This window comes from Chionomys nivalis, chromosome 11, assembly GCF_950005125.1.
Source record: "Chionomys nivalis chromosome 11, mChiNiv1.1, whole genome shotgun sequence".
In the NCBI taxonomy this organism is placed as follows: domain Eukaryota; kingdom Metazoa; phylum Chordata; class Mammalia; order Rodentia; family Cricetidae; genus Chionomys; species Chionomys nivalis.
The window spans coordinates 21884669-21905629 of NC_080096.1; the positions used below are offsets into that span (position 1 = coordinate 21884669).

Genomic DNA, 20961 nt, shown 5'->3' on the forward strand with positions numbered 1-20961 from the left:
TAGATAACACCAAGGACTGGCTTGTGTTAGAAAAGAGAAAAAGGAAGAAGAAAGGGAAAGAGCCAGTTATGGTGGCAAACGCCGGTAGGATTTGCTGAAGGAGGCAGAGGCTGGAGGATCACGAGTTCGAGGCCAGCCTGGGCTACACATTTTGCCGGGCGGTGGTGGCGCAAGCCTTTAATCCCAGCACTTGGGTGGCAGAGGCAGGCGGATCTCTGTGAGTTCGAGACCAGCCTGGTCTACAAGAGCTAGTTCCAGGACAGGCTCCAAAGCTATAGGTGATACAAAGCCGGCATCAGGCAAATCTGCCAGGATGGAGGAGCCAGGCTGGAGAGATGGCTCAGAGGATAAGAGCACAGGCTACTCTTGCAGAGGACCCGGGTTCAATTCCCAGCACTCAGATGGTGTCCCATCTGATCCCTTCTTCTGACCTCTTCAGGCACCAGGGACGAACATGGTGCACATATATACATATAGACAAAACAGACACACACATACAAACACGGAATAAGATAACTTAAAAAAAAAAAAAAAGTACCAATGGAGAAGTCTGGCCTGAGCGGGCAGCCCGCAATCCTAGCATTCAGAGGGATAAGGATCTTTTGAGTCCAGAAGTTTGTGGCCAGCACAGACAACACAGTAAAATCATGAAAGGAAAGAAGGGAGCCGAGCGATGGTGGCACACTACTTTAATCCCAGCACTTGGGAGGCAGAGGCAGGTGAATCTCTGTGAGTTCGAGACTAGCCTGGTCTCCAGGACAAGCTCCAAAGCCACAGAGAAACCCTGTCTCGAAAAACCAAGGGGACTTGCAGATGGCTCAGAGAGAAAAAAAATAAAAAAATACTTGCTGCACAAACCTGACAGGCAGAATTTTTTTCTTTTCTTTTTTAAAATATTTATTTATTTATTATGTATACAATATTCTGGTTTGTTGTTGTTGTTGTTGGTTTTTTTTTTTTTTTTTTTTTTTGGTTTTTCAAGACAGGGTTTCTCTGTGGTTTTGGAGCCTGTCCTGTCCTGGGTATACAATATTCTGTCAGTGTGTATGCCTGCAGGCCAGAAGAGGGCACCAGACCCCATTACAGATGGTTGTGAGCCACCGTGGGGTTGCTGGGAATTGAACTCAGGACCTTTGGAAGAGCAGGCAATGCTCTTAATCTCTGAGCCATCTCTCCAGTCCCTTTTCTTTCTTTCTTTCTTTCTTTCTTTCTTTCTTTCTTTCTTTCTTTCTTTCTTTCTTTAACCTTGGCTGTTCTATTTTTTTTTTTTTTTTTGGTTTTTCGAGACAGGGTTTCTCTGTGGTTTTGGAGCCTGTCCTGGAACTAGCTCTTGTAGACCAGGCTGGTCTCGAACTCACAGAGATCCACCTGCCTCTGCCTCCCAAATGCTGGGATTAAAGGCGTGAGCCACCACCGCCCGGCATAACCTTGGCTGTTCTAGAACTCTCTGTGTAGACCAGGTTGGCTTCAAACTCACAGAGATCTGCTGCCTGCCTCTGCTCTCCGAATACTGGGATTAACGGTATGGGCCACCATGCCCGGCTGACAACTGGAATTTGATTCCCACATCTCACTGTGGAAGAGAAAATCAACTGCTTTGACCTCCATGTATGCACTGTGGAACACACATCAAACTTACACACACAATAATAGTAAATAAAAATAAAGTGGAATGATGGGGCTGGAGAGATGGCTCAGCAGTTGAGAGCACAGCTCTTGCAGAGGACCCAAGTTTGGCTCCTAACATCCATATAAGACAGCTCACAATCATCTATAAATTCACCTCCAGGGGATCCCATCCTTCTGGCACCTGTGCGCTCTCTCTCTCTCTCTCTCTCTCTCTCTCTCTCTCTCTCTCTCTCTCTCTCTCTCTCACACACACACACACACACACACACACACACACACCAACCCTTCTCAACAACTCTGACACTGATTTGTTTTGAGGATTCATGAGAATGCACATATACCCAAAGATTGCATTCCCAAATGACAATCCCACAGGCCAGGTGTGGTTGGACACGCCTCTTGTTTCAGCACTCAAGAGGTGGGATGGGGCTGAGACAGGAGAATTCCCACGAGTTCAGCCAGAGCTACAGGACTAGGCTAGCCTTTGCTACAGAGTGAGTTTGGGGCTAGACCAGTCTACATAGCAAGTTCTAAATCAGCCAGGGCTAAATAGATGCTGTCTCAACAACAAAGAGACAACAAAATAAACAAAAAAGAAAATTTGTATATACATGTATATGTGTGTATGTGTGTGTGCATGAAAATGCCTATGTTACCCAGTACAATAAAATTTAAAAATAATAGAAGTATTGGCTCACATAATTGTTAAACTAGGAGCAACTGCCTCAGGGATAGCTGGATCCAGGTGTTCAAATGATGTTATCAGCAGCTGTTCCCTAGACTCTCTCCAGCTGTTCTCAAGCCAGTCATGCCGAATTATTTTTCCCCATAGCTAGAACCCTAGGCCAACCCAGAGTCTTCAATGACAGCGACAGCCTCTGTCTCCCTTCTCCTTCTATTCCTCTCCCTCATTTCTTTTTTTCTTTCTTCTTCTTCTTCTTCTTCTTCTTCTTCTTCTTCTTCTTCTTCTTCTTCTTCTTCTTCTTCTTCTTCTTCTTCTTTTTTTTTGGTTTTTTTTGAGACAGGGTTTCTCTGTGGTTTTGGAACCTGTCCTGGAACTAGCTCTTGTAGACCAGGCTGGTCTCGAACTCACAGAGATCCGCCTGCCTCTGCCTCTCAAGTGCTGGGATTAAAGGCGTGTGCCACCGCCCGGCCCCTCCCCCTCATCTTCGGATGGTGCTCTCTTTTCAAAATTTTAAGTATGTATTTATTAATTAGGTGGGGATAAACACAAGGCCCAGAGCAAGTGTGAGGGGCAGAGGACATTTTTAGGGAGTCAGAAGTCTCCTTCAACTGTGTGGAAGGCCCCAGGGATGAAACTCAGGTCACCAGCAGACTGGCAGCCAGCGCTTTCACTTGCCCAGCCATCTCGCCAGCCCTCACGTAGAGAGTAGAGATCTTTTAACAATGTGGGTCAGACTGCATAATAATGCTGCTCCAAACTCTTTTAGAGACAGGGTCTTGAGTATCCTAAACTGGCTGAGAACAGTAGCCAGTGGATGGTTTCGAATAACTGATCCTCCCAAGTGCTGGAATTACAGGCCAGGCTTGCTTTTCTTTTGTTTGCATTTCTTTAGCTGTTTGTTTTTGTTTTGAAACTGGTTCCCTGCTAAGTAGTTTCCCCGCTAAGGGTGGCCCAGAACCCTCTTCTGTAGCCCAGGCTGACTTTGAACTGGAGATCTTCGGTCCTCCACCCCTCCTCTGCTGAAAACTTTGGATTAGCTTCTCATTGTAAAATCCAAAGCCCTCCTTGGCCCACCCTGCTTCTCTCCTCTTCTATTCCCTGCATTATTTTTCCTCCAGCATGATGGGGGTGTCCCTCCACTTCTGGAGGCCAGCTTCTCCCCTTCACTCATGACTCAATTCTCCTGGAGATCATTTCTGAGCGGCCATTCTCACAGGGTTCTCTGTTTATGCCACACCAGTCGAGGGCTCTTATTGGTTCATTCTGGACTGACACTCCCAGGAACAGCTGGTCACTGTTGCCAAGGGTCTGACTGGTCTGGCCTGAGTCACCTGCCCTGGAGTTGATGGAAGTGTGGGTTGAGAGGAGAAAGACAACCCCCTTGAGAAAAATAGGTGTCCTGTTACCAGAAGGGTGGGGTAATACTACTCAACAATAATAGAGGGGCGTTTTCAGCGTTCACCCAGCAGCTGACAGACAGGAAGTGCTATTAAAAAAAAAAGAAAAAAAGGAAAGAAAGAAAAGGAGCAGAAATAAATCAGCTTGCATTGTCCGCGGGAGCCCCTGGGGCCTTCTTTTACCATCATTTACCCATTTAACAAAATTTTATTGATATCACTCACATGTCCATATGTTCATATACCCACATGAATATGTACACACCACACACACATGGACAGACAGACAGACAGACAGAGAGAAAGCCAATGCCGCTAAGAGTTAACGATGCCCAGGAGAATTGAAAGAAGACTGGAAATGCCAACTGCTCACAAGGGTGTTGGCACTGCTGGTGAGCCTGTGGGATGGTAGGAACACTTTACACAGCTGTTTGGCAGTTTCTGATAAAATCACACACAATTACCCTATGACCCAACCTTCCTGCTTTTACTCAAGAGAAATAAAAAACAATCTTTTTTTTTTTTTTTTTATTATGTATACAATATTCTTTCTGCGGGTATGCCTGAAGTCCAGAAGAGGGCACCAAACCTCATTACAGATGGTTGTGAGCCACCATGTGGTTGCTGGGAATTGAACTCAGGACCTTTGGAAAAGCAGGTAATGCTCTTAACCACTGAGCCATCTCTCCAGCCCCTAAAAAACAATCTTTAATAAAAGATTTAGAGCCCAGCTGGAGAGATGATGGCTCAGAGGTTAAGAGCATTGCCTGCTCTTCCAAAGGTCCTGAGTTCAATTCCCAGCAACCATATGGTGGCTCACAACCCTCTGTAATGAGGTCTGGTGCCCTCTTCTGGCCTACAGGCGTACACTCATATACATAATAATTTTTTAAAAAATTCACTTTTTATTTATTTTTATTTTATGTGCATTAGTGTTTTGCCATGGGTGGTGGGTCAGTTGTGAGCTGCCATGTAGGTGCTGGGAATTGAACCTGGGTCCTCTCGAAAAGCTCTTAATCACCGAGCGAGCTCTCCAGCCCTAACTTTTACTGTTTCTGTTATGTGCCTGTCTGTGGGTTTGTGCACATTGAGTACTGGTATTAGGGACACTAGAAGGGTTGGAGCCCCCTGCAGCTGGAGCTACAGGCAGTTGTGAGCTGATGGGGAGGATGCTGTGGACCAAACATGTCCTCTGCAAGGGCACGACATTCTCTTCATCTCCAAGCCATCTCTCCAGCCCAAATTAAAACAAAACAAAAAACAAAAACAAAAAAACAACTGTGTATGTGTATTTCCATGTAGGCAAAAGCCACACTGGTGCAGGCTCTACTATGGGACAGGGAAGAGTGGTGGGTCTCTTCTTACAGATGGTTGTTAGCCGCCCATAGAAGCCCAATAAGTGTTCTTACCCTTCGGTCATCTCTCCAGTCTCTCCATCCCCTGTCTTTTGAGGAGTCCTTCTATGTAAACCAGACTGGCTTTGAACTGGAAATCCTCCTGTTCCTCCAGCCACAGGAGTGATGGGGTTGCAGGCATACAGGATCATGTGAGGCTAAAACACCTGCCTTTCCATTTATATTAAGACACAACCCGCTGGGTGTGGTGGTTCTCACGGGCCATGAGAAGCAGGGGACAACTAGTGTTCAGATGTCAACCCACCAGAGGCATGGTTATCTGAGGGAGGGAGGATTAATCCTGTCTAGACAAGGTCTGCAGGACCATCCACTCTGAAAGCTGTTGCTCACTTTTGCTGAAGCAGCTTGGTGTCTCCCCTACACTTGCGTTGTAGTGTGTAATCTCATGTGATGGGTATATGTAATCTCATGATTGCATCTCAGTCTTACGGGCACATGTATATGTAGGTGGTCAGGTAGACGACTCTGGTGAGTTGACATCTGAACGCTAGTTGCCACCTGCTTTTCTGACACTAGTGTACACTTTTAACCCCAGCACTGGGAAAGCAGTTGGATCTCTAGGAGTTTGAGACCACTTTGGTCTACACAGTGAGTTCCAGGACAGTCAGGGCTATGTAGAGCAACTCTGTCTCAATAAACAAACAAACAGAATAAAACAATTTACCCTATGATGACAGATGCTGGAAGTACAGAGGCATTGGGAAGGGATCCCAAAGATCTTCCAGGGAGCTATTTTTGTTTTTTGAGACAAGATTTCTCTTCTTTTTTTTTCTTTTTTTTCTTTTTTTTTTTTTGGTTTTTCAAGACAGGGTTTCTCTGTGGTTTTGGAGCCTGTCCTGGAACTAGCTCTTGTAGACCAGGCTGGTCTCGAACTCACAGAGATCCGCCTGCCTCTGCCTCCCGAGTGCTGGGATTAAAGGCGTGCGCCGCCACCACCGCCCGGCTTGAGACAAGATTTCTTTGTGTAGCCCTGGCTGTCCTGGAACTCACTCTGCAGACCAGGCTGTTCTCAAGCTCACAAAGTTCCACCTGCCTCTACCTCCCAAGTGTTGGGATTAAAGGCGTGTGCCACTACTGCCTGGCTTCAGGAAGCTGTTTTATTGTATTACCAGTGTTTATGTCTGTGCACGCACCATATGCATGCAGTGTCCTCGGAGGCCAGAAGAGGGCATCAGATCCCCTGGAACTGGAGCTAAAAACAGTTATGAGCCACCATGTTGGTGCCTAGAATAAAACTTTAGTCCCTGGGAGAGCAGCCAGTTCTCTAATCCACTGAACCAGCTCTCCAGTCCTGTGCTATTTATTTATTTATTTACTTTAATTTTTAGACATTCTCTGTATCTTTATAAGGGCATGAATTACAGGGAGTTTTACTTGTAAAAATTCATAAAACTTATTATATCTTATAAACCTGTACTGAAATATCACTCTGTAGTCTACAAACGGGTATTTAAATGCCTTAATTAAAGTTTAAAAATAGGACGGGGCTAGAGAGATGGTTGAGCAGCTAAGAATACTTGCTGCTCTTGTAGAAGATCAGGGTTTGGCTCTCAGTGTTCACAGCTGTCTATAACTTGTTTTAGGGGCTCTGACACCCTCTTCTGGCCTCCTCCCCAACCCTGGTGACGAATACACATGGTGCAAGAGGAGGGGCTAGGTTGTAATTCATTGTTAGAAATGCTTACCACCATTCATAAGGCGCTGGGTATGATGAACCCCAGCACCCCAGATATTAAAATAAAATAAGAGGGCCGGGCGGTGGTGGCGCACGCCTTTAATCCCAGCACTTGGGAGGCAGAGGCAGGCGGATCTCTGTGAGTTCGAGACCAGCCTGGTCTACAGAGCTAGTTCCAGGACAGGCTCCACAGCCACAGAGAAACCCTGTCTCGAAAAACCAAAAAAAAAATAAAAAATAAAAAAATAAAAAAAAAATAAAATAAAATAAGAGAATCTAAATTACAAACTGCCATGTGTAGGGGGCGGGGCTGGAGAGATGGTTCACTGTCTAAGAGCACTGACTGCTCTTCCAGACTCAAGTTCAGTTCCCAGCATCCACATGGCAGCTCACAACTGTCTGTAACTCCAGTTCCAGGGGACCAGACACCCATGGCAAAACACCAATGCACATAAAATAAAAATAGATAAACAAAACAAAACAAATTGCCCTGGGAGGAAAAAACTCACACAGACACCCTCTGAACTTATAAGGCAAGTACCAGGAACAGAACTATGATGGTTCTTTGCCAAAGCAGCAAGTGCTTTTAATTGCAGAGCCATTTTTTTTCCAGCCCACTTATGGCTCGATTGTACCTTAGGGTGACTGGGTTAAGGTGCGAATGTGTCTGAGAGATAAGGTGAGACAAAGACAGGATATAAAATGTGGGATGAGCGACGAGGTGGAATGAGGGACAGGGTGGGGCCGTGGGGAAGGAGTTCATTTTTTTTTTCGGCGGAGACCTTGAGAAGGCGGGTGCCGGCAGCTGGGTTCCCTTCCGACTGGTACCGGGTACCGGTTTCTCTGCTCCCACCCGCAGCTGGAAACAGGTTACCGAGACCAGGGGTCCACAAGGCGATCATTTATGTGCTGCATAATCCATCCATACTCCCCATGTAGGAGGGCTGGGCCAGGATAATGTTCTAGGGAACAAAGTAACGGATGGCCCAGCGCTCGCACACACACCTCTTAGACAAAGCAGACAAAGGAGTCGGGGAACAAGGACGAACTGGACCTCAAGAGGGCCAGGCTTCGAGAATTCCGCAGCTCCCCACGAAGGCGGTGATCCCAGCGGGAACAAAGGAGAGCAGGGGTGGGGCTGAGCCAGGAGGAGCAGGAGCCAAATAGGGGGCGGGGCCAGGAAAATCTGGGGGCGGGACCAAATTGGGGATGGAGTCTGAGTGGGTAGTAGTCAGAGCGGGGTTAGGAGGAGCCTATCCAGTGGGCGGGACCAAACTATGGGCGGAGCCTGGGGAAACTAGTGAGCAGCTGTATGGGGCGTGGCGCGATAAGCAGGGGGCAGGGCCTAGTCAGGGGCGGAACCAAGGTAGATGGGGCGGGGTTGCTCGTAGCTTGACCTTCGGCACTAGACTGGTTATTTTTTCCATTTCTGGAGCCGAGCTATGGTGGGGTCCCGGACTGGGCCCGGAGAAAGTGGAAGTTGGTACTCTGCCTTGGGAGACAGAGGTGGGCGGGAGGTCCTGCCGAAGCTGAGCGGAGAGGGAGGAAAGCTGGCTGGAGGGGCGGCACAGGGCGGGACTGAGGCTGGGAGTTGCGGGTCCAGAGGTTCTTTCCTGCGGAGATGGTGGGGGGAGCATGGGGGGCTCTAGGTGGGGAAAGCACAGAGGGGGCGCCAATGCAAGCGGCTGGCCTGGGAGAGTCAGTGGCTTGCTCCACAGCCCTGCTACCCCGCGGCCCGCACTAGGGTCCTAAGTGTCCAGAGTCCTAGCAGGTCCCAGCTTTGCTGCATAATCCTGGGGCAAGTACCTCCCCTCCTTGAGTGCTGAGGACTTTGTTGTCTTGTAGGATCATAGGAGAGTGGGTTGAGACTGGAGGATGAGGAAGGCTTACCCACTTCCACTAGCATGCATTTTGTACGTACTAATAGCTATGTTCAAGAGCGGCTCCACACTACCCCGTAAAATGGTAGCGTTCTCCCATATGTAAGTTAAGCTTATAACGGCATGACCATGTACCACATAGCTGTGAGGTAGAACCTAGAACCAGGACGTATCTGGAATCTGAGCTATTTCTGGAGTCTATCTCACCTCCCCCCCCCCGTGTTCTTAGGCACCATATAATTATTGTCTAATTATTTACCATACACTCAAAAAATATTTATCAGGCCGGGCGATGGTGGCACACGCCTTTAATCCCAGCACTCGGGAGGCAGAGGCAGGCGGATCTCTGTGAGTTCGAGACCAGCCTGGTCTACAGAGCTAGTTCCAGGACAGGCTCCAAAGCCACAGAGAAACCCTGTCTCAAAAAGAAACCAAAAAAAATAAAAAATAAAAAATAAAAAAAAATATTTATCAGCAGGTTGGTGTACCAGATGCCTGTAATCCCAGCACTCAGGTAGCTGGGGTGGGAGGATCTGGAGTTTGTCAGGGCCAGCCAAGGCTGCATAATCAGACCTTGCCTTAAACAAACAAACGAAACAGAAAATCACAACAATAACAAGAAAAACTGCACACACATATGGTTTTGGGGATGGGTTGGTGTTGGAGGAGACAACTTATTCATCCCAGCTGCCCAGAACCAAAATAGTTACACAGAAATTATATTATTTAAAACACTGCTTGGCCCATTAGCTCTAGCTTCTTACTGGCTCTTACATATTAATTTAACCCATTTCTATTAATCTGTGTATTGCCACGTGGCAGTGGCTTACCAGCAAAGTTCTGGCGGTCTGTCTCCAGCAGGACTACATGGCTTCCCTCTGACTCCACCTTTCCTTCTCTCAGCATTCAGTTCAGTTTTCCCTGCCTAACTACGCCTACCTAAGTTTTTTTTTTTCGCCTACCTAAGTTCTACCCTGCTATAGGTCCAAAGCAGTTTCTTTATTCACTAATGGTAATCACAGCATACAGAGAGAAATCCCAAATCAGATTGGTGCTTTTCAAGGTCCCATGTAGAACCATATACTTTATAGTTTATTATTTTTGTTTTAATTAGGTCTGTGTGTGGGTTTGTGCAAGCAAATGCAGGTGCCCATGGGGGGTGGAGGCATTGGATCCCCTGGAGCTGGAGTTAAAGGCAGCTGGAACGGTGTGAGCTGTCTGATGTGGTGCTGCAAACCAAATTCCGGTCCTCTGCAAGAGCAGTCAGTGCTCTCAACCCAGGAGCCATCCCCTCCAGCCCTAAAACTGTGTACCAATGAAAATACAAACTTATCTTCCCCAGAACTTCACCTTACCACCTACATACAAGATGCATATGGGATATTGACCCTATGGGATGAAGATCTCAGGTCAATAGTATCCGGGCAGGTAGGAAACTGCTGGATGTCAACTGAATATGAAATGCAACCAGCGGGGCTGGAGAGATGGCTCAGCAGTTAAGAGCACTGACTGCTCTTCCAGAGGTCCTAAATTCAATTCCCAGCAACCATATGGCTCACAACCATCTGTAATGAGATCTGGTGCTCTCTTCTGGCCTACAGACACACATGCAGGTAGAATACTGTATTCATAATAAATAAACCTTTTTTAAAAAGGGGGAGACTGGAGAGATGGCTCAGAGGTTAAGAGCACTGTCTGTTCTTCCAGAGGTCCTGAGTGCAATTCCCAACAACCACAGGGTGGCTCACAACCATCTGTAATGAGATCTTGTGCCCTCTTCTGACCTGCTGGCATACATGCAAACAGAACACTGTATACATAATGAATAAATAAATCTTAAAAAAAAAAAAAGAAAAGAAATGCCGCCAGCACCAATGGCTCAACTAGCAGGGAACAAGAAACTCTGGCCCAGGGCACAGAAAGTGTTTGCTACGGAGCAACCACAAGGCTTGTTGGTGCCGCCTTTGAGAACTGACATTCTCTGTCCCGCAGCTGAGTCACTGAGCTCAAGTGGTGACATGGCCATATCAGCACAGTCATGTGCAGTCCAACCAGGATGTATCTGGGGCCTGAGATACCCAACCAAGCTGTTCTTTACTTTTTATCTTCTTTCTTTATTTGTTGTTTTATTGAGACAGGGTTTCTCTGTATAGCCCTGGCTGTCCTGGAACTCAGAGATCCACCTGCCTCTGCTTCCCAGGTGCTGGGATCAAAGGTGTATTCCCATTTGCGGTTCCTCTCTCTCTCTCTCTCTCTCTCTCTCTCTCTCTCTCTCTCTCTCTCTCTCTCTCTCTCCCTCCCTCCCTCCCTCCTCCTCCTTCCTCTTCACAAGTATTATGCCTGCATGCATGTCTGGTGCCAGTGGAAGGCAGATAAAGGCATTGGATCCCCTGGAACTGAAGTTACAGATGGTTGCAAGTCCTATGTGGGTACTGAGAATCATACTGAGTCCTCTGCAAGAGTAGCAAGTGCTCTTAACCACCAGGCCATTTCTTTAGCTCCAAAGGATGTCATCAGGAATTAAACCCTGGTCTCCTGACTGGCAAGTGGAGATACTCAGCATTATTCTGACAAGGATGTCACTTTCTTTTGCTTGTTGAGATGGGGTCTAGCATCTCAGGCTAGCTTCTAACTCTATATATTCTGAGGATGATCTTGAATTCCTGCTTCTCTCCCAAATTCTGGGATTACAAGTGTGTATAACTGAATGCGGTTTATGTGGTACCAGGCTTCATACGTGCTAGGCTCTACCAACTGAGCTATATCCACAACTCCTAAATCACATCTCTTAGTGGGTATTCAGGAGACCATGAAGACTAGAGTGGGATCTCCAATGACTTAAAAGTAAATATGCCTTTACTTTTATGTATGAGTCTCTCCTGCATGCATGCCTGCACCATACATGTGCCTGGTACCGAAGGAGGGAAGAAGGCATTGGATTCCCTGAAACTAGAGTTACAGATGGTTGTGAGCAGCCATGTGGATGATGGGAACCTAACTCAGGTCCTCTTCAAGAGCAAGTGCTCTCAGCTGCTGAGCCATCTCTCCAGCCCAGACTTTTAGTATTTTCAAAGGCTGGGTAACTATCTCAGTGATTGGGAGGAGGTTGCTCAAGAATTTGGGGCTGTGATGACACATGTCTATGGTCCAGGGGGAGGTGGGAGAATGCTTAAGCCCAGGAATTCAAGACAACCTGAATAGTATAACAAGCCCTATCTAAGGAGGGAGAGGGGGAGGGAAGGAAGGGAGGGAGGGAGGGAGGGAGGGAGGGAGGGAGGAAGGAAGGAAGGAAGGAAGGAAGGAAGGAAAGTTTCAGGCTGGCCAGGGCTATATAGACTCTGTTTCAAAAAGAAAGAAAAAGGCACTGAAGTTTTATTAAAGTTGCGGCAATGGGTCATCTTAATAGGAAGCTATTCATCCCCAGTGGTACTCCCTCCAGCCATCCCATTATCTTTTTTTTTTTTTTTTTTTTTTTTTTTTGGTTTTTCGAGACAGGGTTTGCCATCCCATTATCTTACCCCACACATCATGTTCACCTCCTATACTTTGATTCCTGCCCTGGGCTCTCAGTTTCCTCTCTGAATGCCATGGCCAAGCATGGTCCCCAGATGTAGTACAGGGTACCTGGGTGTCCTCGTGTAAGACCTGGGCTCAGGAAGAGTCACTGTAAAAGAGCAAGCAGCAGCTTCACATGTATGACTGGGGAGGTGTTCCAAGATCCAGGGTCAACTGGAAACACTGATTCTTGGGCTATGTCACCAGAAGGATCCAGACTGTCAAGGGTAGGAGACAGGAATCCATATGGAAAGCACCGACTGCCATCTTGAGGTAGTCTGAATGAGAACTGCCCCCACAGGCTCATGTATTTGAATGTTTGATTCCCAGTTGGTGGACTGATTAGGAAAGATTAGGAGGTGTGTTCCTGGGAGTGGGCATTGAGTTTTCAAAAAGCCCAGTCTCACTTTTTCTCAGCCTGCAACCTACAGATCAGATGTAAGTTCTCAGCTACTGCTGCAGTGCCATGCCTGCCTGTGTGCCACCAGACTTTCCCTACCACAATGGCCAGGAACTCACCCTCTGAAGCTGGAAGCAAGCCCCCAGTTAAAATGCTTTCTTTTATAACTTGCCGTGGTCATGGTGTCTCTTCACAGCAATCGAACAGTGACCAAAACATAGCTCAGCTAATTCAAAGCAAGGGAATCAGCTTTCAAGAAGAGAAATGAGCCAAGATGCAAAAGAGACCCAGAAATAACATCAGAATGGGCACTTACCAAGAAAACAAAATAGAAAGCATTTTGCATTTCTTCCCCCCCCCCCGCCTCTTTTGGGGGGACAGGATTTCTCTGAACAGCCCTGGTTGTTTTGGAACTTGCTCTGTAGACCAGGCTGGCTTCAAATTCACAAGAACCGCTGCCTCAGCCTCCCAAATGCTAGGATTAGAGGCGTGCGCCACCACCGCCTGGCCTCAGTCTGTTTTGGGGAAGGCAGAGACAGTGACTTGCCCAAAGTTACAAAGCCAGTATGAGGCAGAAGCCAGGGCCTCAGGAATACGTAATAAAGGCTAAGCAAGGTGGTGCACACTCATAATCCAGCACCGAGGAGCCTGAAGGAGGAAGAGTATGAATTCTAGGACAGACTGAGCTACATAGTGAAACCCAGTTTCAAGACAAACTCACAAAGGGGAGTTAGCTCCACCGGAAAAGGCACTTGCTAAGTAAGTCTGGGAGCCTAAGTTCAATGGTATTCACATGGTAGAAGAGAACTGGTTCTAGCGAGTGGTGCTCTGACTTCTACGTGTGCTCTGTGGCTTGTACACGTCAGTCCACTCCCACACCACACACACACACACACACACACACACACGAACAAACAGAGTGAAAGGAAAAAAAGGTAGAATGAGAAAACAAACTCCACGAAGCTGTCCTTTGAACCCCACATGTGGCACACAGTCCCCCAACACAAATTATTATAAATATTTCAAAAAGGGCAAGTGTGGTGTGGCACAATCCTTTAATCCCAGCACTTTAGAGGCAGAGGCAAACAGACGTCTATGAGTTCAAGGCCACCCTGGTCTACATAGTGAGTTCTGGATCAGCCAGGGCTACAAAGAGAGACCCTGTCTCAAACAGAAAGATAAATGTATGTATCTATGTTAAAAGTGAAATGACCACCCAGCTTTGCCCATTTTTTTGGCAGGGACTTTCCCCTTTGGAGGCCTTTCTGACCGTAGGGCAGGACAGGCACACAGTGAAGAAAACACCTTTTTTAATCAAACCACCTGCATGGATACCAGGGAGGTCCCAGTCCATAAGGTCTCACCGAGAAGCAGACCCAGTCCCCCTGCAAAACCCGGCTTATAAAACCTAAAGTCTTCAAATCATTAGTGGCTAAACCCTTGAGTAGAAAGAGGCCTGGGGAAGGGATGGGAGAAGCGAGGGCTGCAGGTGGCAAGAGGCAGCCAGGCCTAAAGGAAGTCTGTCGCCCTCTGATGTGGCTCACCAGCCAGGGACCTGTGAGGACCAGAGGGGCTCCTGGGCCTGGCTGTTCCGTGTAGCATTTTGGATGGGACAGTGGAGTAGGTTTGTCATCCTAGCTCAGGAAAGCCTGGAATGGAGAATGGGAAAGGGCGTGGTCACCACGGTGTGACAAAACTGTCTTCACTGCCCAAGCTCTCTAACAGGTTTCTTAGTCAGGGAGGCTCCAGTTCCAGAGATGGGGCACTGACGTCTACTCTCTGGACATATCACCAAGCAGTACTCAGGACACAGGGTCCTCAGGGCATCTGTGGAGGGAGGTGATGAGGACAGGCCTCCTCTCTGCTTGTCTCCAGGAAGGGATAGGAGACCCAGGCTTAAGGACCTGTTGGAGGGTAGGATGAGGGGTGGCCCTGCTTTCCTGGAGGATGAGGGTCGAAGGTTTGCCAAAGAAGGGCAGGCTGAGTCTACAAAGGTTTCCTGTGGGTCAGGCTGAACTCAAGGCTTTGGGCTCTGTCTGTCTGGTTCCCAACAAGAGAAGAAACTGGTATATTGCTTTAAGAGTGGAGCTGGTGAGTGGTGGTGATGGCATGTGAGTGTGTGGGAATGCCCATGCTGCAAGGGGGCGTGTAAACCAAGTCCGGAGGCCAGATCCTGGGTTGCAGAGTTTAAAACTAGAGCCTGCGGGATTCAAAGCCTGCCTCCACTAAAGCCTTACTGTGTGGCTTCAAACGAGTCACTTCACGTCTCTGGGCCTCAGTTTTCCCATCTGCACTGTAGCCCAGGGAATTGAGAAATGAGCGCACCAGAAGTGTCATCTGCTCAGGGATTATTTTAATTATCTGAGGTGGGGAAACTGAGGCCCAGAGAGAGCAAAGGCTCTGCCAGATGTCACGCAGGATGTCAGAGATGCCCCTGCAGCTGGAGCCCAGGACTCCTGCTCCTAGTTCATAGTGTCGTTCCCCAGGGCAGATACACGAGGGATGAGATGGGGATGAGTCCGACTGTCTTGCTGTTTGAACTGAGGGCAAAATACTAGGTAAGGAGCGAATCTGAAGAAAGAGGAAGACCCTGGCACGTACCAAGGCTGAGATTAAAAAAAATACAAACCCAGCGATTCCCCCTCCCCCCAGTCCCGTCCTGTCCCAACCCTGAAGTCCGGCTGCTAAGGGCCATGGCCAGAGACAGGTCAAGTCCAAGTTTGAGTCTCAGTCCGCATTTGCTCCAGGGGCGGTAGATCCAGAAGAGGCTGCGCAAGGTGCAGTCAGCCCGTGGGCAGCCAAGGAGAGCGCCTGCCCATCGTGATCCAAGCTCCTTACAGCGCGGCGGCTTCTAACTCCAGTTGCCCAGGTACGCGGGTAGGTGCCGGGCAGAAGCTACCCCGACCTGCAGGAAACAAAGACGTTTTAGGGGGTGCATCTGCAGGTCTGCGAGTAGGTGAGCAGACAGACCAGGGTGCCCATGCGTCCTCTGCATCCTTCTCTCCACCAACACTACAGACTCCGCCTCCAGCCACACCGAGTCACCACCTCCCCGCCCCCATGCACAGGGACCCACGTGTACAGAGGTTGTAGCTGTAAATGCGATGTCTTTTGCGGCGCCTGGTACCCATAGGAGTCAAAGCCACCGATGAAGTCGACTGCGGGAGGAAAGGGGTGAGTTATGAGAGACTGAGTTCTGAAGGTGAAAAACCCAGGACTGGACTCCATTCCCTGGGTAGCACGGCCTGAGGGGTGAGTGGTGCCAGGAACGGCCATGCCCGTGATCAGGACGAGGAACTAGAGTGGGGCGTGCGTGGGAGAGGGGAGGGACAAGTGTGCCCCCTCTCAAGTGGCAGCAGTAGGAGAGAGGTGGCCAGGCTAAAGGAAGGCCCTAAGGCTCTAAGACCTTCAATCGGGTTAGAGCCAGCAATGGGAACGGGCGATTCTGGGGCCTTGGACTAAGCACCTGGTCATCTGAGTCCTAACCCAGAATGGGTACGAAGACCTCATGCACCCCTGCCCTCTCTTCTTTCCTTAGAAAGGGGTCCCCAAGCTGACCCCCGGGGCTCTCTGGAGGGGAGGAAGCCCTGTCCACGGTGCTGAAAAGACCGCCCCACTTCCCTGGGGGAGCCGCACTTACAGCTGTCCTCCTCTTCCAGGAACACTTTGCTCACATAACAGGCAAACACGAAGCCGAACAGCTGGCGGGGGGGAGGTGACAGTCAAGAAGAGCAAGACAAGTTGTCCCTGCCCCCTCTATCCACCCGACTCAGCACCCTGGCCAAAGCAAATACTTAAGTTAAATGCCAACTCTTCAAAGACTGTGTGTGTGTGTGAGTGACTTCCTACAAGCAGCTTGTGTCTCAGGCTTCCCAGGTCGGCCCAAGCCATGCCTCACTAGACTGTTAAGTGAAAGGATTATGTGACCCTGCCTGTGTAAAGTGCTTAGGAGAGGGCTAGTCCTCTGGTTAATGGTGTCAAGTAGCCCAGGCTGGCCTTGAGCTCTGGATCCTGCCTTTACCTTCCAATGCTGGGGTCACAGGTGTACACCACTGTGCCTGGCTGTGACCCCTATTTGGAGCCCCTTTCTTAGTCTCCCAACTCTGTAAGGTGGCACTATTTTTTCTATGCAAATAGGAAGAAAGCTTAGGTTTATCCAGGGTCCTATGGCGTGTTAGATAATGAAGTCCAGCAGGAGCTGGCCTGAAGTCTAGTCCCATTCATGAAACTTGTCCATGCCCTTCTTGGAAGCTGGGGGAGGGGGGGAGGAGAGAGGTGGAGCCAAGGGAGACTGTAGTATATAGGTTCCTCTCTCTCTCTCTCTCTCTCGGGTGGGGGATAGGAGAATCTGAAACTCACTATGTATTCTAGGCTGATCTCCAACTTGTGATCCTGATCCCCCTGCCTCTGCCTGTCCTGAGTGTTGGAATTGGAGGTATATGCCACCACACCTGGGACTAAAGAACAGGATGGGTTGGACTCTGCACTTCTGGGAAGATGGGGTGGGTGATGAACAGGACTTACAGCTAGGAAGATCTGCAGGGCACTGCTGAGGGCTTCAATGTAAGGATAGTCAAGCAGGCAGCCCGTGACGGAGATGACATGGTGGTCCTCCAGTGCCAGGCGCGAGTTCAGAACAGGAGTCACCAGGCAGCCGGGCCCATTCTCCATCCACCACGAGCGATGCAGGGATGTGTTGAAGGTCATGATAAAGTCCCGGTCCTGGGGGGCAGAGGGGCCTGGGATACTGAGCGGTGGGGAGGGACAGAAGGATACTCCCCAGGCTCTCGCTACCACCCACTCTCACAGCCTGCAAGTCCACACACTGCCAGCAGGTGGCAGTAGATGATCATGTAGACACCACCCTACTATCAGTGCCTTGGAAAAGGGTGAGTGTAGAGCCTCGGAATTTCAGAATTAGAAGGGATACTAACAGGCACAGGGTCTAACTCCCCAGGCATTGGTGAAATCCTCAATACAAGCTTCCATTGGTCCCCTTTGTGTGACTCTGGACAAATCTCTCTTCTTGTTCCATAATCTCCCATTTGTTACATGGAGAAAGGCATGGTGTGCAGCCTTGTGCCCATCAATGCCTTTAGTCCTTTACTCCTTCGGTCAGACCAACAGCCACCACGCTGGCAAGAAGCCAAACACTCAGGCCCGGGATCGAGCTTCGTCTCCTGCGTAACCACATGGGGCTGCTATGGGCTCTACTTTTCTGTTTTTGTTTTTCAAGACAGGTTTCTCTGTGTAGTCCTGGCTGCCCTAGAACTTGCTCTGTAGACCAGGCTGGCCTCAAACATAGAAAACTGCCTACCTCGGCCTCCAGAGTGCTAGGATTAAAGGTGTGTACCTCCACGCCCATTTTGTACTTTAGTGTATGTGTGTGTGCACACACACACACACACGCACACACGTGAATGTACACGTGCACATACTGAGGCCAGAGGTCAAAGTTGGCTGGCTTCCTCAATTGCCCTCCCACCTTTTTTTCTTTTACATTTATTATTGCTGGTGTGTGTGTGTATGTGTGCACGCGTGCGTGCCTATGTGCACACCTGTGTGTAGCCAAGTGCCACAGCACATGTCCAGAGGTCTGAATACAATTTTTGGGAGTTGGTTCTCATTTTGCCTTCCACTGCAGGGTCCAGGATTGACCCGGGTCACCAGGCTTGCAAAACAAGCGTTTTACCCATTGAACCACCTCTCTGACCCTGCCTCATTTCTTGAGTTAGGGCCTCTCAATGACCCTGGAGTTCACAGTTTGGTTAGACTGGCTGGCCTGAAATCCCTTGGAACACTTCTCTGCCTCTCCCAGTACTGGGGTTACAGATACACACCACTGGGGGGGGGGGGCTTTTATTGTGGTTGTTGGGGATGTGAACTCAGGCACTTGGCCAAAGAACCATCTCTGGTTTAGAGGAGGACATGGGACAGGGATGCGGCTCAGGTAGAAGAGTGCTTATTTAGCATACAGGAAGCCTTGGGGTCCCTCCCCAGCACCACATGCAGTGGGATATAGATGTTTCAGCAGTTAAGAACACTGACTGCCCTTCCAGAGGACCAGGGTTCTATTTCTAGCACCCACATGGCAGCTCTCATCTGTCTGTAACTCCTGTTCCAGGGTTCATCTGCCTTCTTCTGGTTTCTGCCAGCACTGCACACACGATGTCCAGAGAGACATACAGCCAGACAAAGCACTCTGTGGTGGTTTGAATAAGAATGCTCCTATAGGTTCATAAGTTTGAATATTTGGTCCCCAGTTGGTGGGACAGTTTGGAAAGCATTAGAAGGTGTGGTCTTGTTGGGGGCGTGTCACTGGGGGTGGGGCTCTGAGGCTCTACCAGCACCCTGATCCCCCCCTTCGCCCAGGGATTGTGGATCAAGATGTGAGTTCTCAGGTGTTTCTGCTGCAAGCCCTTGCTCCACCATCCTGGACTCTGACTCTGAAACCCAAACTAAACTCTTTCTTTTATAAGTCGCCTTGGTCATGGTGTTTTATCACAGCATTAGAAAAGTAATTACCACACACCTGTACGCATACACTAAATAATAAATGAATCTAAAGAAAGAGCTAACTGAAGCTCAGAAGAGGCCATCTGCCCAGTTGTCAAACTGCTGGGCAGTGTTAAGCAGGGACTTAAACGGAGCAGGGTCAAACCATGAAGCCAAAGTTCTTAGTCACATACGTGGCCTCCTTCATATCTACAAACAGGATTTGTGTCTCTTGGGCTTGCTCTTCTTGCAGCTCCACACCTCTACTTTCTTCAGCTCTTCTCCACATGGCATAGTTTGTTCAATTTCCCCTGAACAAATACCACTTAGTCTCTTTCCTTTCTGAAAAAGATTGACCAGCCCTGGGTCCACCACGTCTTTGTGCTTAAGTATTAAAGAGTGCACGTGTGACATTTTCACCTCCTTCCCAAGAGCATTCTATCACGCTGCCAGCACACACCTTCCCGAGCACCCTATCATACAACCGCACACACCTTCCTGAGCATTCTATCACGAGGCCGGCACACACCTTTGGTTTTTTTACTAAGCTTGTGGTCAACAGAGTCCTCAGCTCATCTTCACAGCAAATGCTCCTTGGCCTCATCAGTCCCATCATTGCTTGGGAGACATGCAGAAGAGGTCAGGGACAGAAATGGAGGTCAAGCGGCTGCATGGATTACTTGAGTGTACAGAGGGGGAAAGGTGTGCGGGAGACACACTGTCCCAGTCCCCCCCGTAGGGACGGCAAAGGTCAGGCTGTGCCCTGCACACCACCAGGCCAGAGGCTTACCTGGGACAGCTGTCCAACTTCCAGGTAGAAACAGATGATGAAGGCGTTCCAGCCAACCCAGAGCACCAGCCAGGCTGCGTACTGAGGAAAGCAGAGGGGAGATCAGGGTGGGGGCCGAGGCGGCTCAATCGAGACAGACTGCAAGGGCAGGGGGATCTTTATAGCAGAGGTTACAAGCCTACATCCATTTCTCACAGCCCTGCAGGGCAGACAAGCATGTCGGCTCCCCTCTATGAAGGCCCAGAGGAAGGCTCGGCTTCTCTGGATCACACAGCTGGGAGGAAGGGCTGGCCCTTAGCCCAGGCTCTTGTGGAGCGACCTCCTCTATGTGTACTTCAATTACATTGAGTAGTTTATTAAAAATACAAATTGAGAGGGACTGGATAAATGGCTCAGGGGTTATGAGCACTGGCTGCTCTTCCAGAGGTCCTGAGTTCAATTCCCAGCAACCACATGATGGCTCACAACCATCTGTAATGAGGTCTGGTGTTCTCTTCTAGTGTACAGAGGTAGGTGGATCTTTGAGTTCAAGGCCAGCCTGGTCTACAGAGTGGTTCCAGGACAGCCAGGGCTACCCAGAAAACCCTGTTTCAAAATCAATCAATCAACACAAAACACAAAACCAAACTGGGGCTGGAGAGATGGCTCAGCAGTTTAGATGAGATTTTTATTCCCAGCATCCACACAAGGGCAGGCTCACAACCACCTGTAACTTGAGGTCCAAGGGATCCAATGTCCTCTTCTGATCTCCTCAGGTACCCACACTCAAGTGCACCCTTCCTAATTAAAAATAAAATCTTAAAAAACACAAACTGCAAGGGCTGGTGGGATGACTCAGTGGGTGAGGGAAGCTGCCACCAGAGCCAGCATGGTGGAGCTGCCTTAGGAACCAAAGGGTGACCTAGAATGAGCAGGATGGACCACTGCATGTCCTGCATACCTACCGCATGTCCTGGTAGGTATCAAGAATGAATGTAGGTTAATCTAGTAAAAAAGCTGTTCTTTGATATGGCTGCCTGAAGAGGTACTGAGGCCCAGCA

At 49.0% G+C, this 20961-nt stretch overlaps 1 protein-coding gene across 2 annotated transcripts in view; it reads right to left on the reverse strand.

The window, feature by feature from the left end:
- Positions 1 to 13703: 13703 nt before the first annotated feature.
- Nkain1 (sodium/potassium transporting ATPase interacting 1) overlaps positions 13704 to 20961 on the reverse strand; it is a 46748-nt gene continuing 39490 nt past the window's right edge. The window contains exons 3-7 of one of the 2 annotated variants that reach the window (XM_057784355.1): positions 19922 to 20002; positions 17161 to 17358; positions 16277 to 16337; positions 15719 to 15794; positions 13704 to 15541 (exon numbers count right to left, since the gene is read on the reverse strand). In XM_057784355.1, the coding sequence (XP_057640338.1) occupies positions 15532 to 15541; positions 15719 to 15794; positions 16277 to 16337; positions 17161 to 17358; positions 19922 to 20002 (426 nt within the window). In that variant the 3' untranslated portion in view covers positions 13704 to 15531. Of the gene's footprint in view, positions 15542 to 15712; positions 15795 to 16276; positions 16338 to 17160; positions 17359 to 19921; positions 20003 to 20961 lie in introns of both variants that reach the window. The other variant, XM_057784354.1, reaches the window with a different exon arrangement.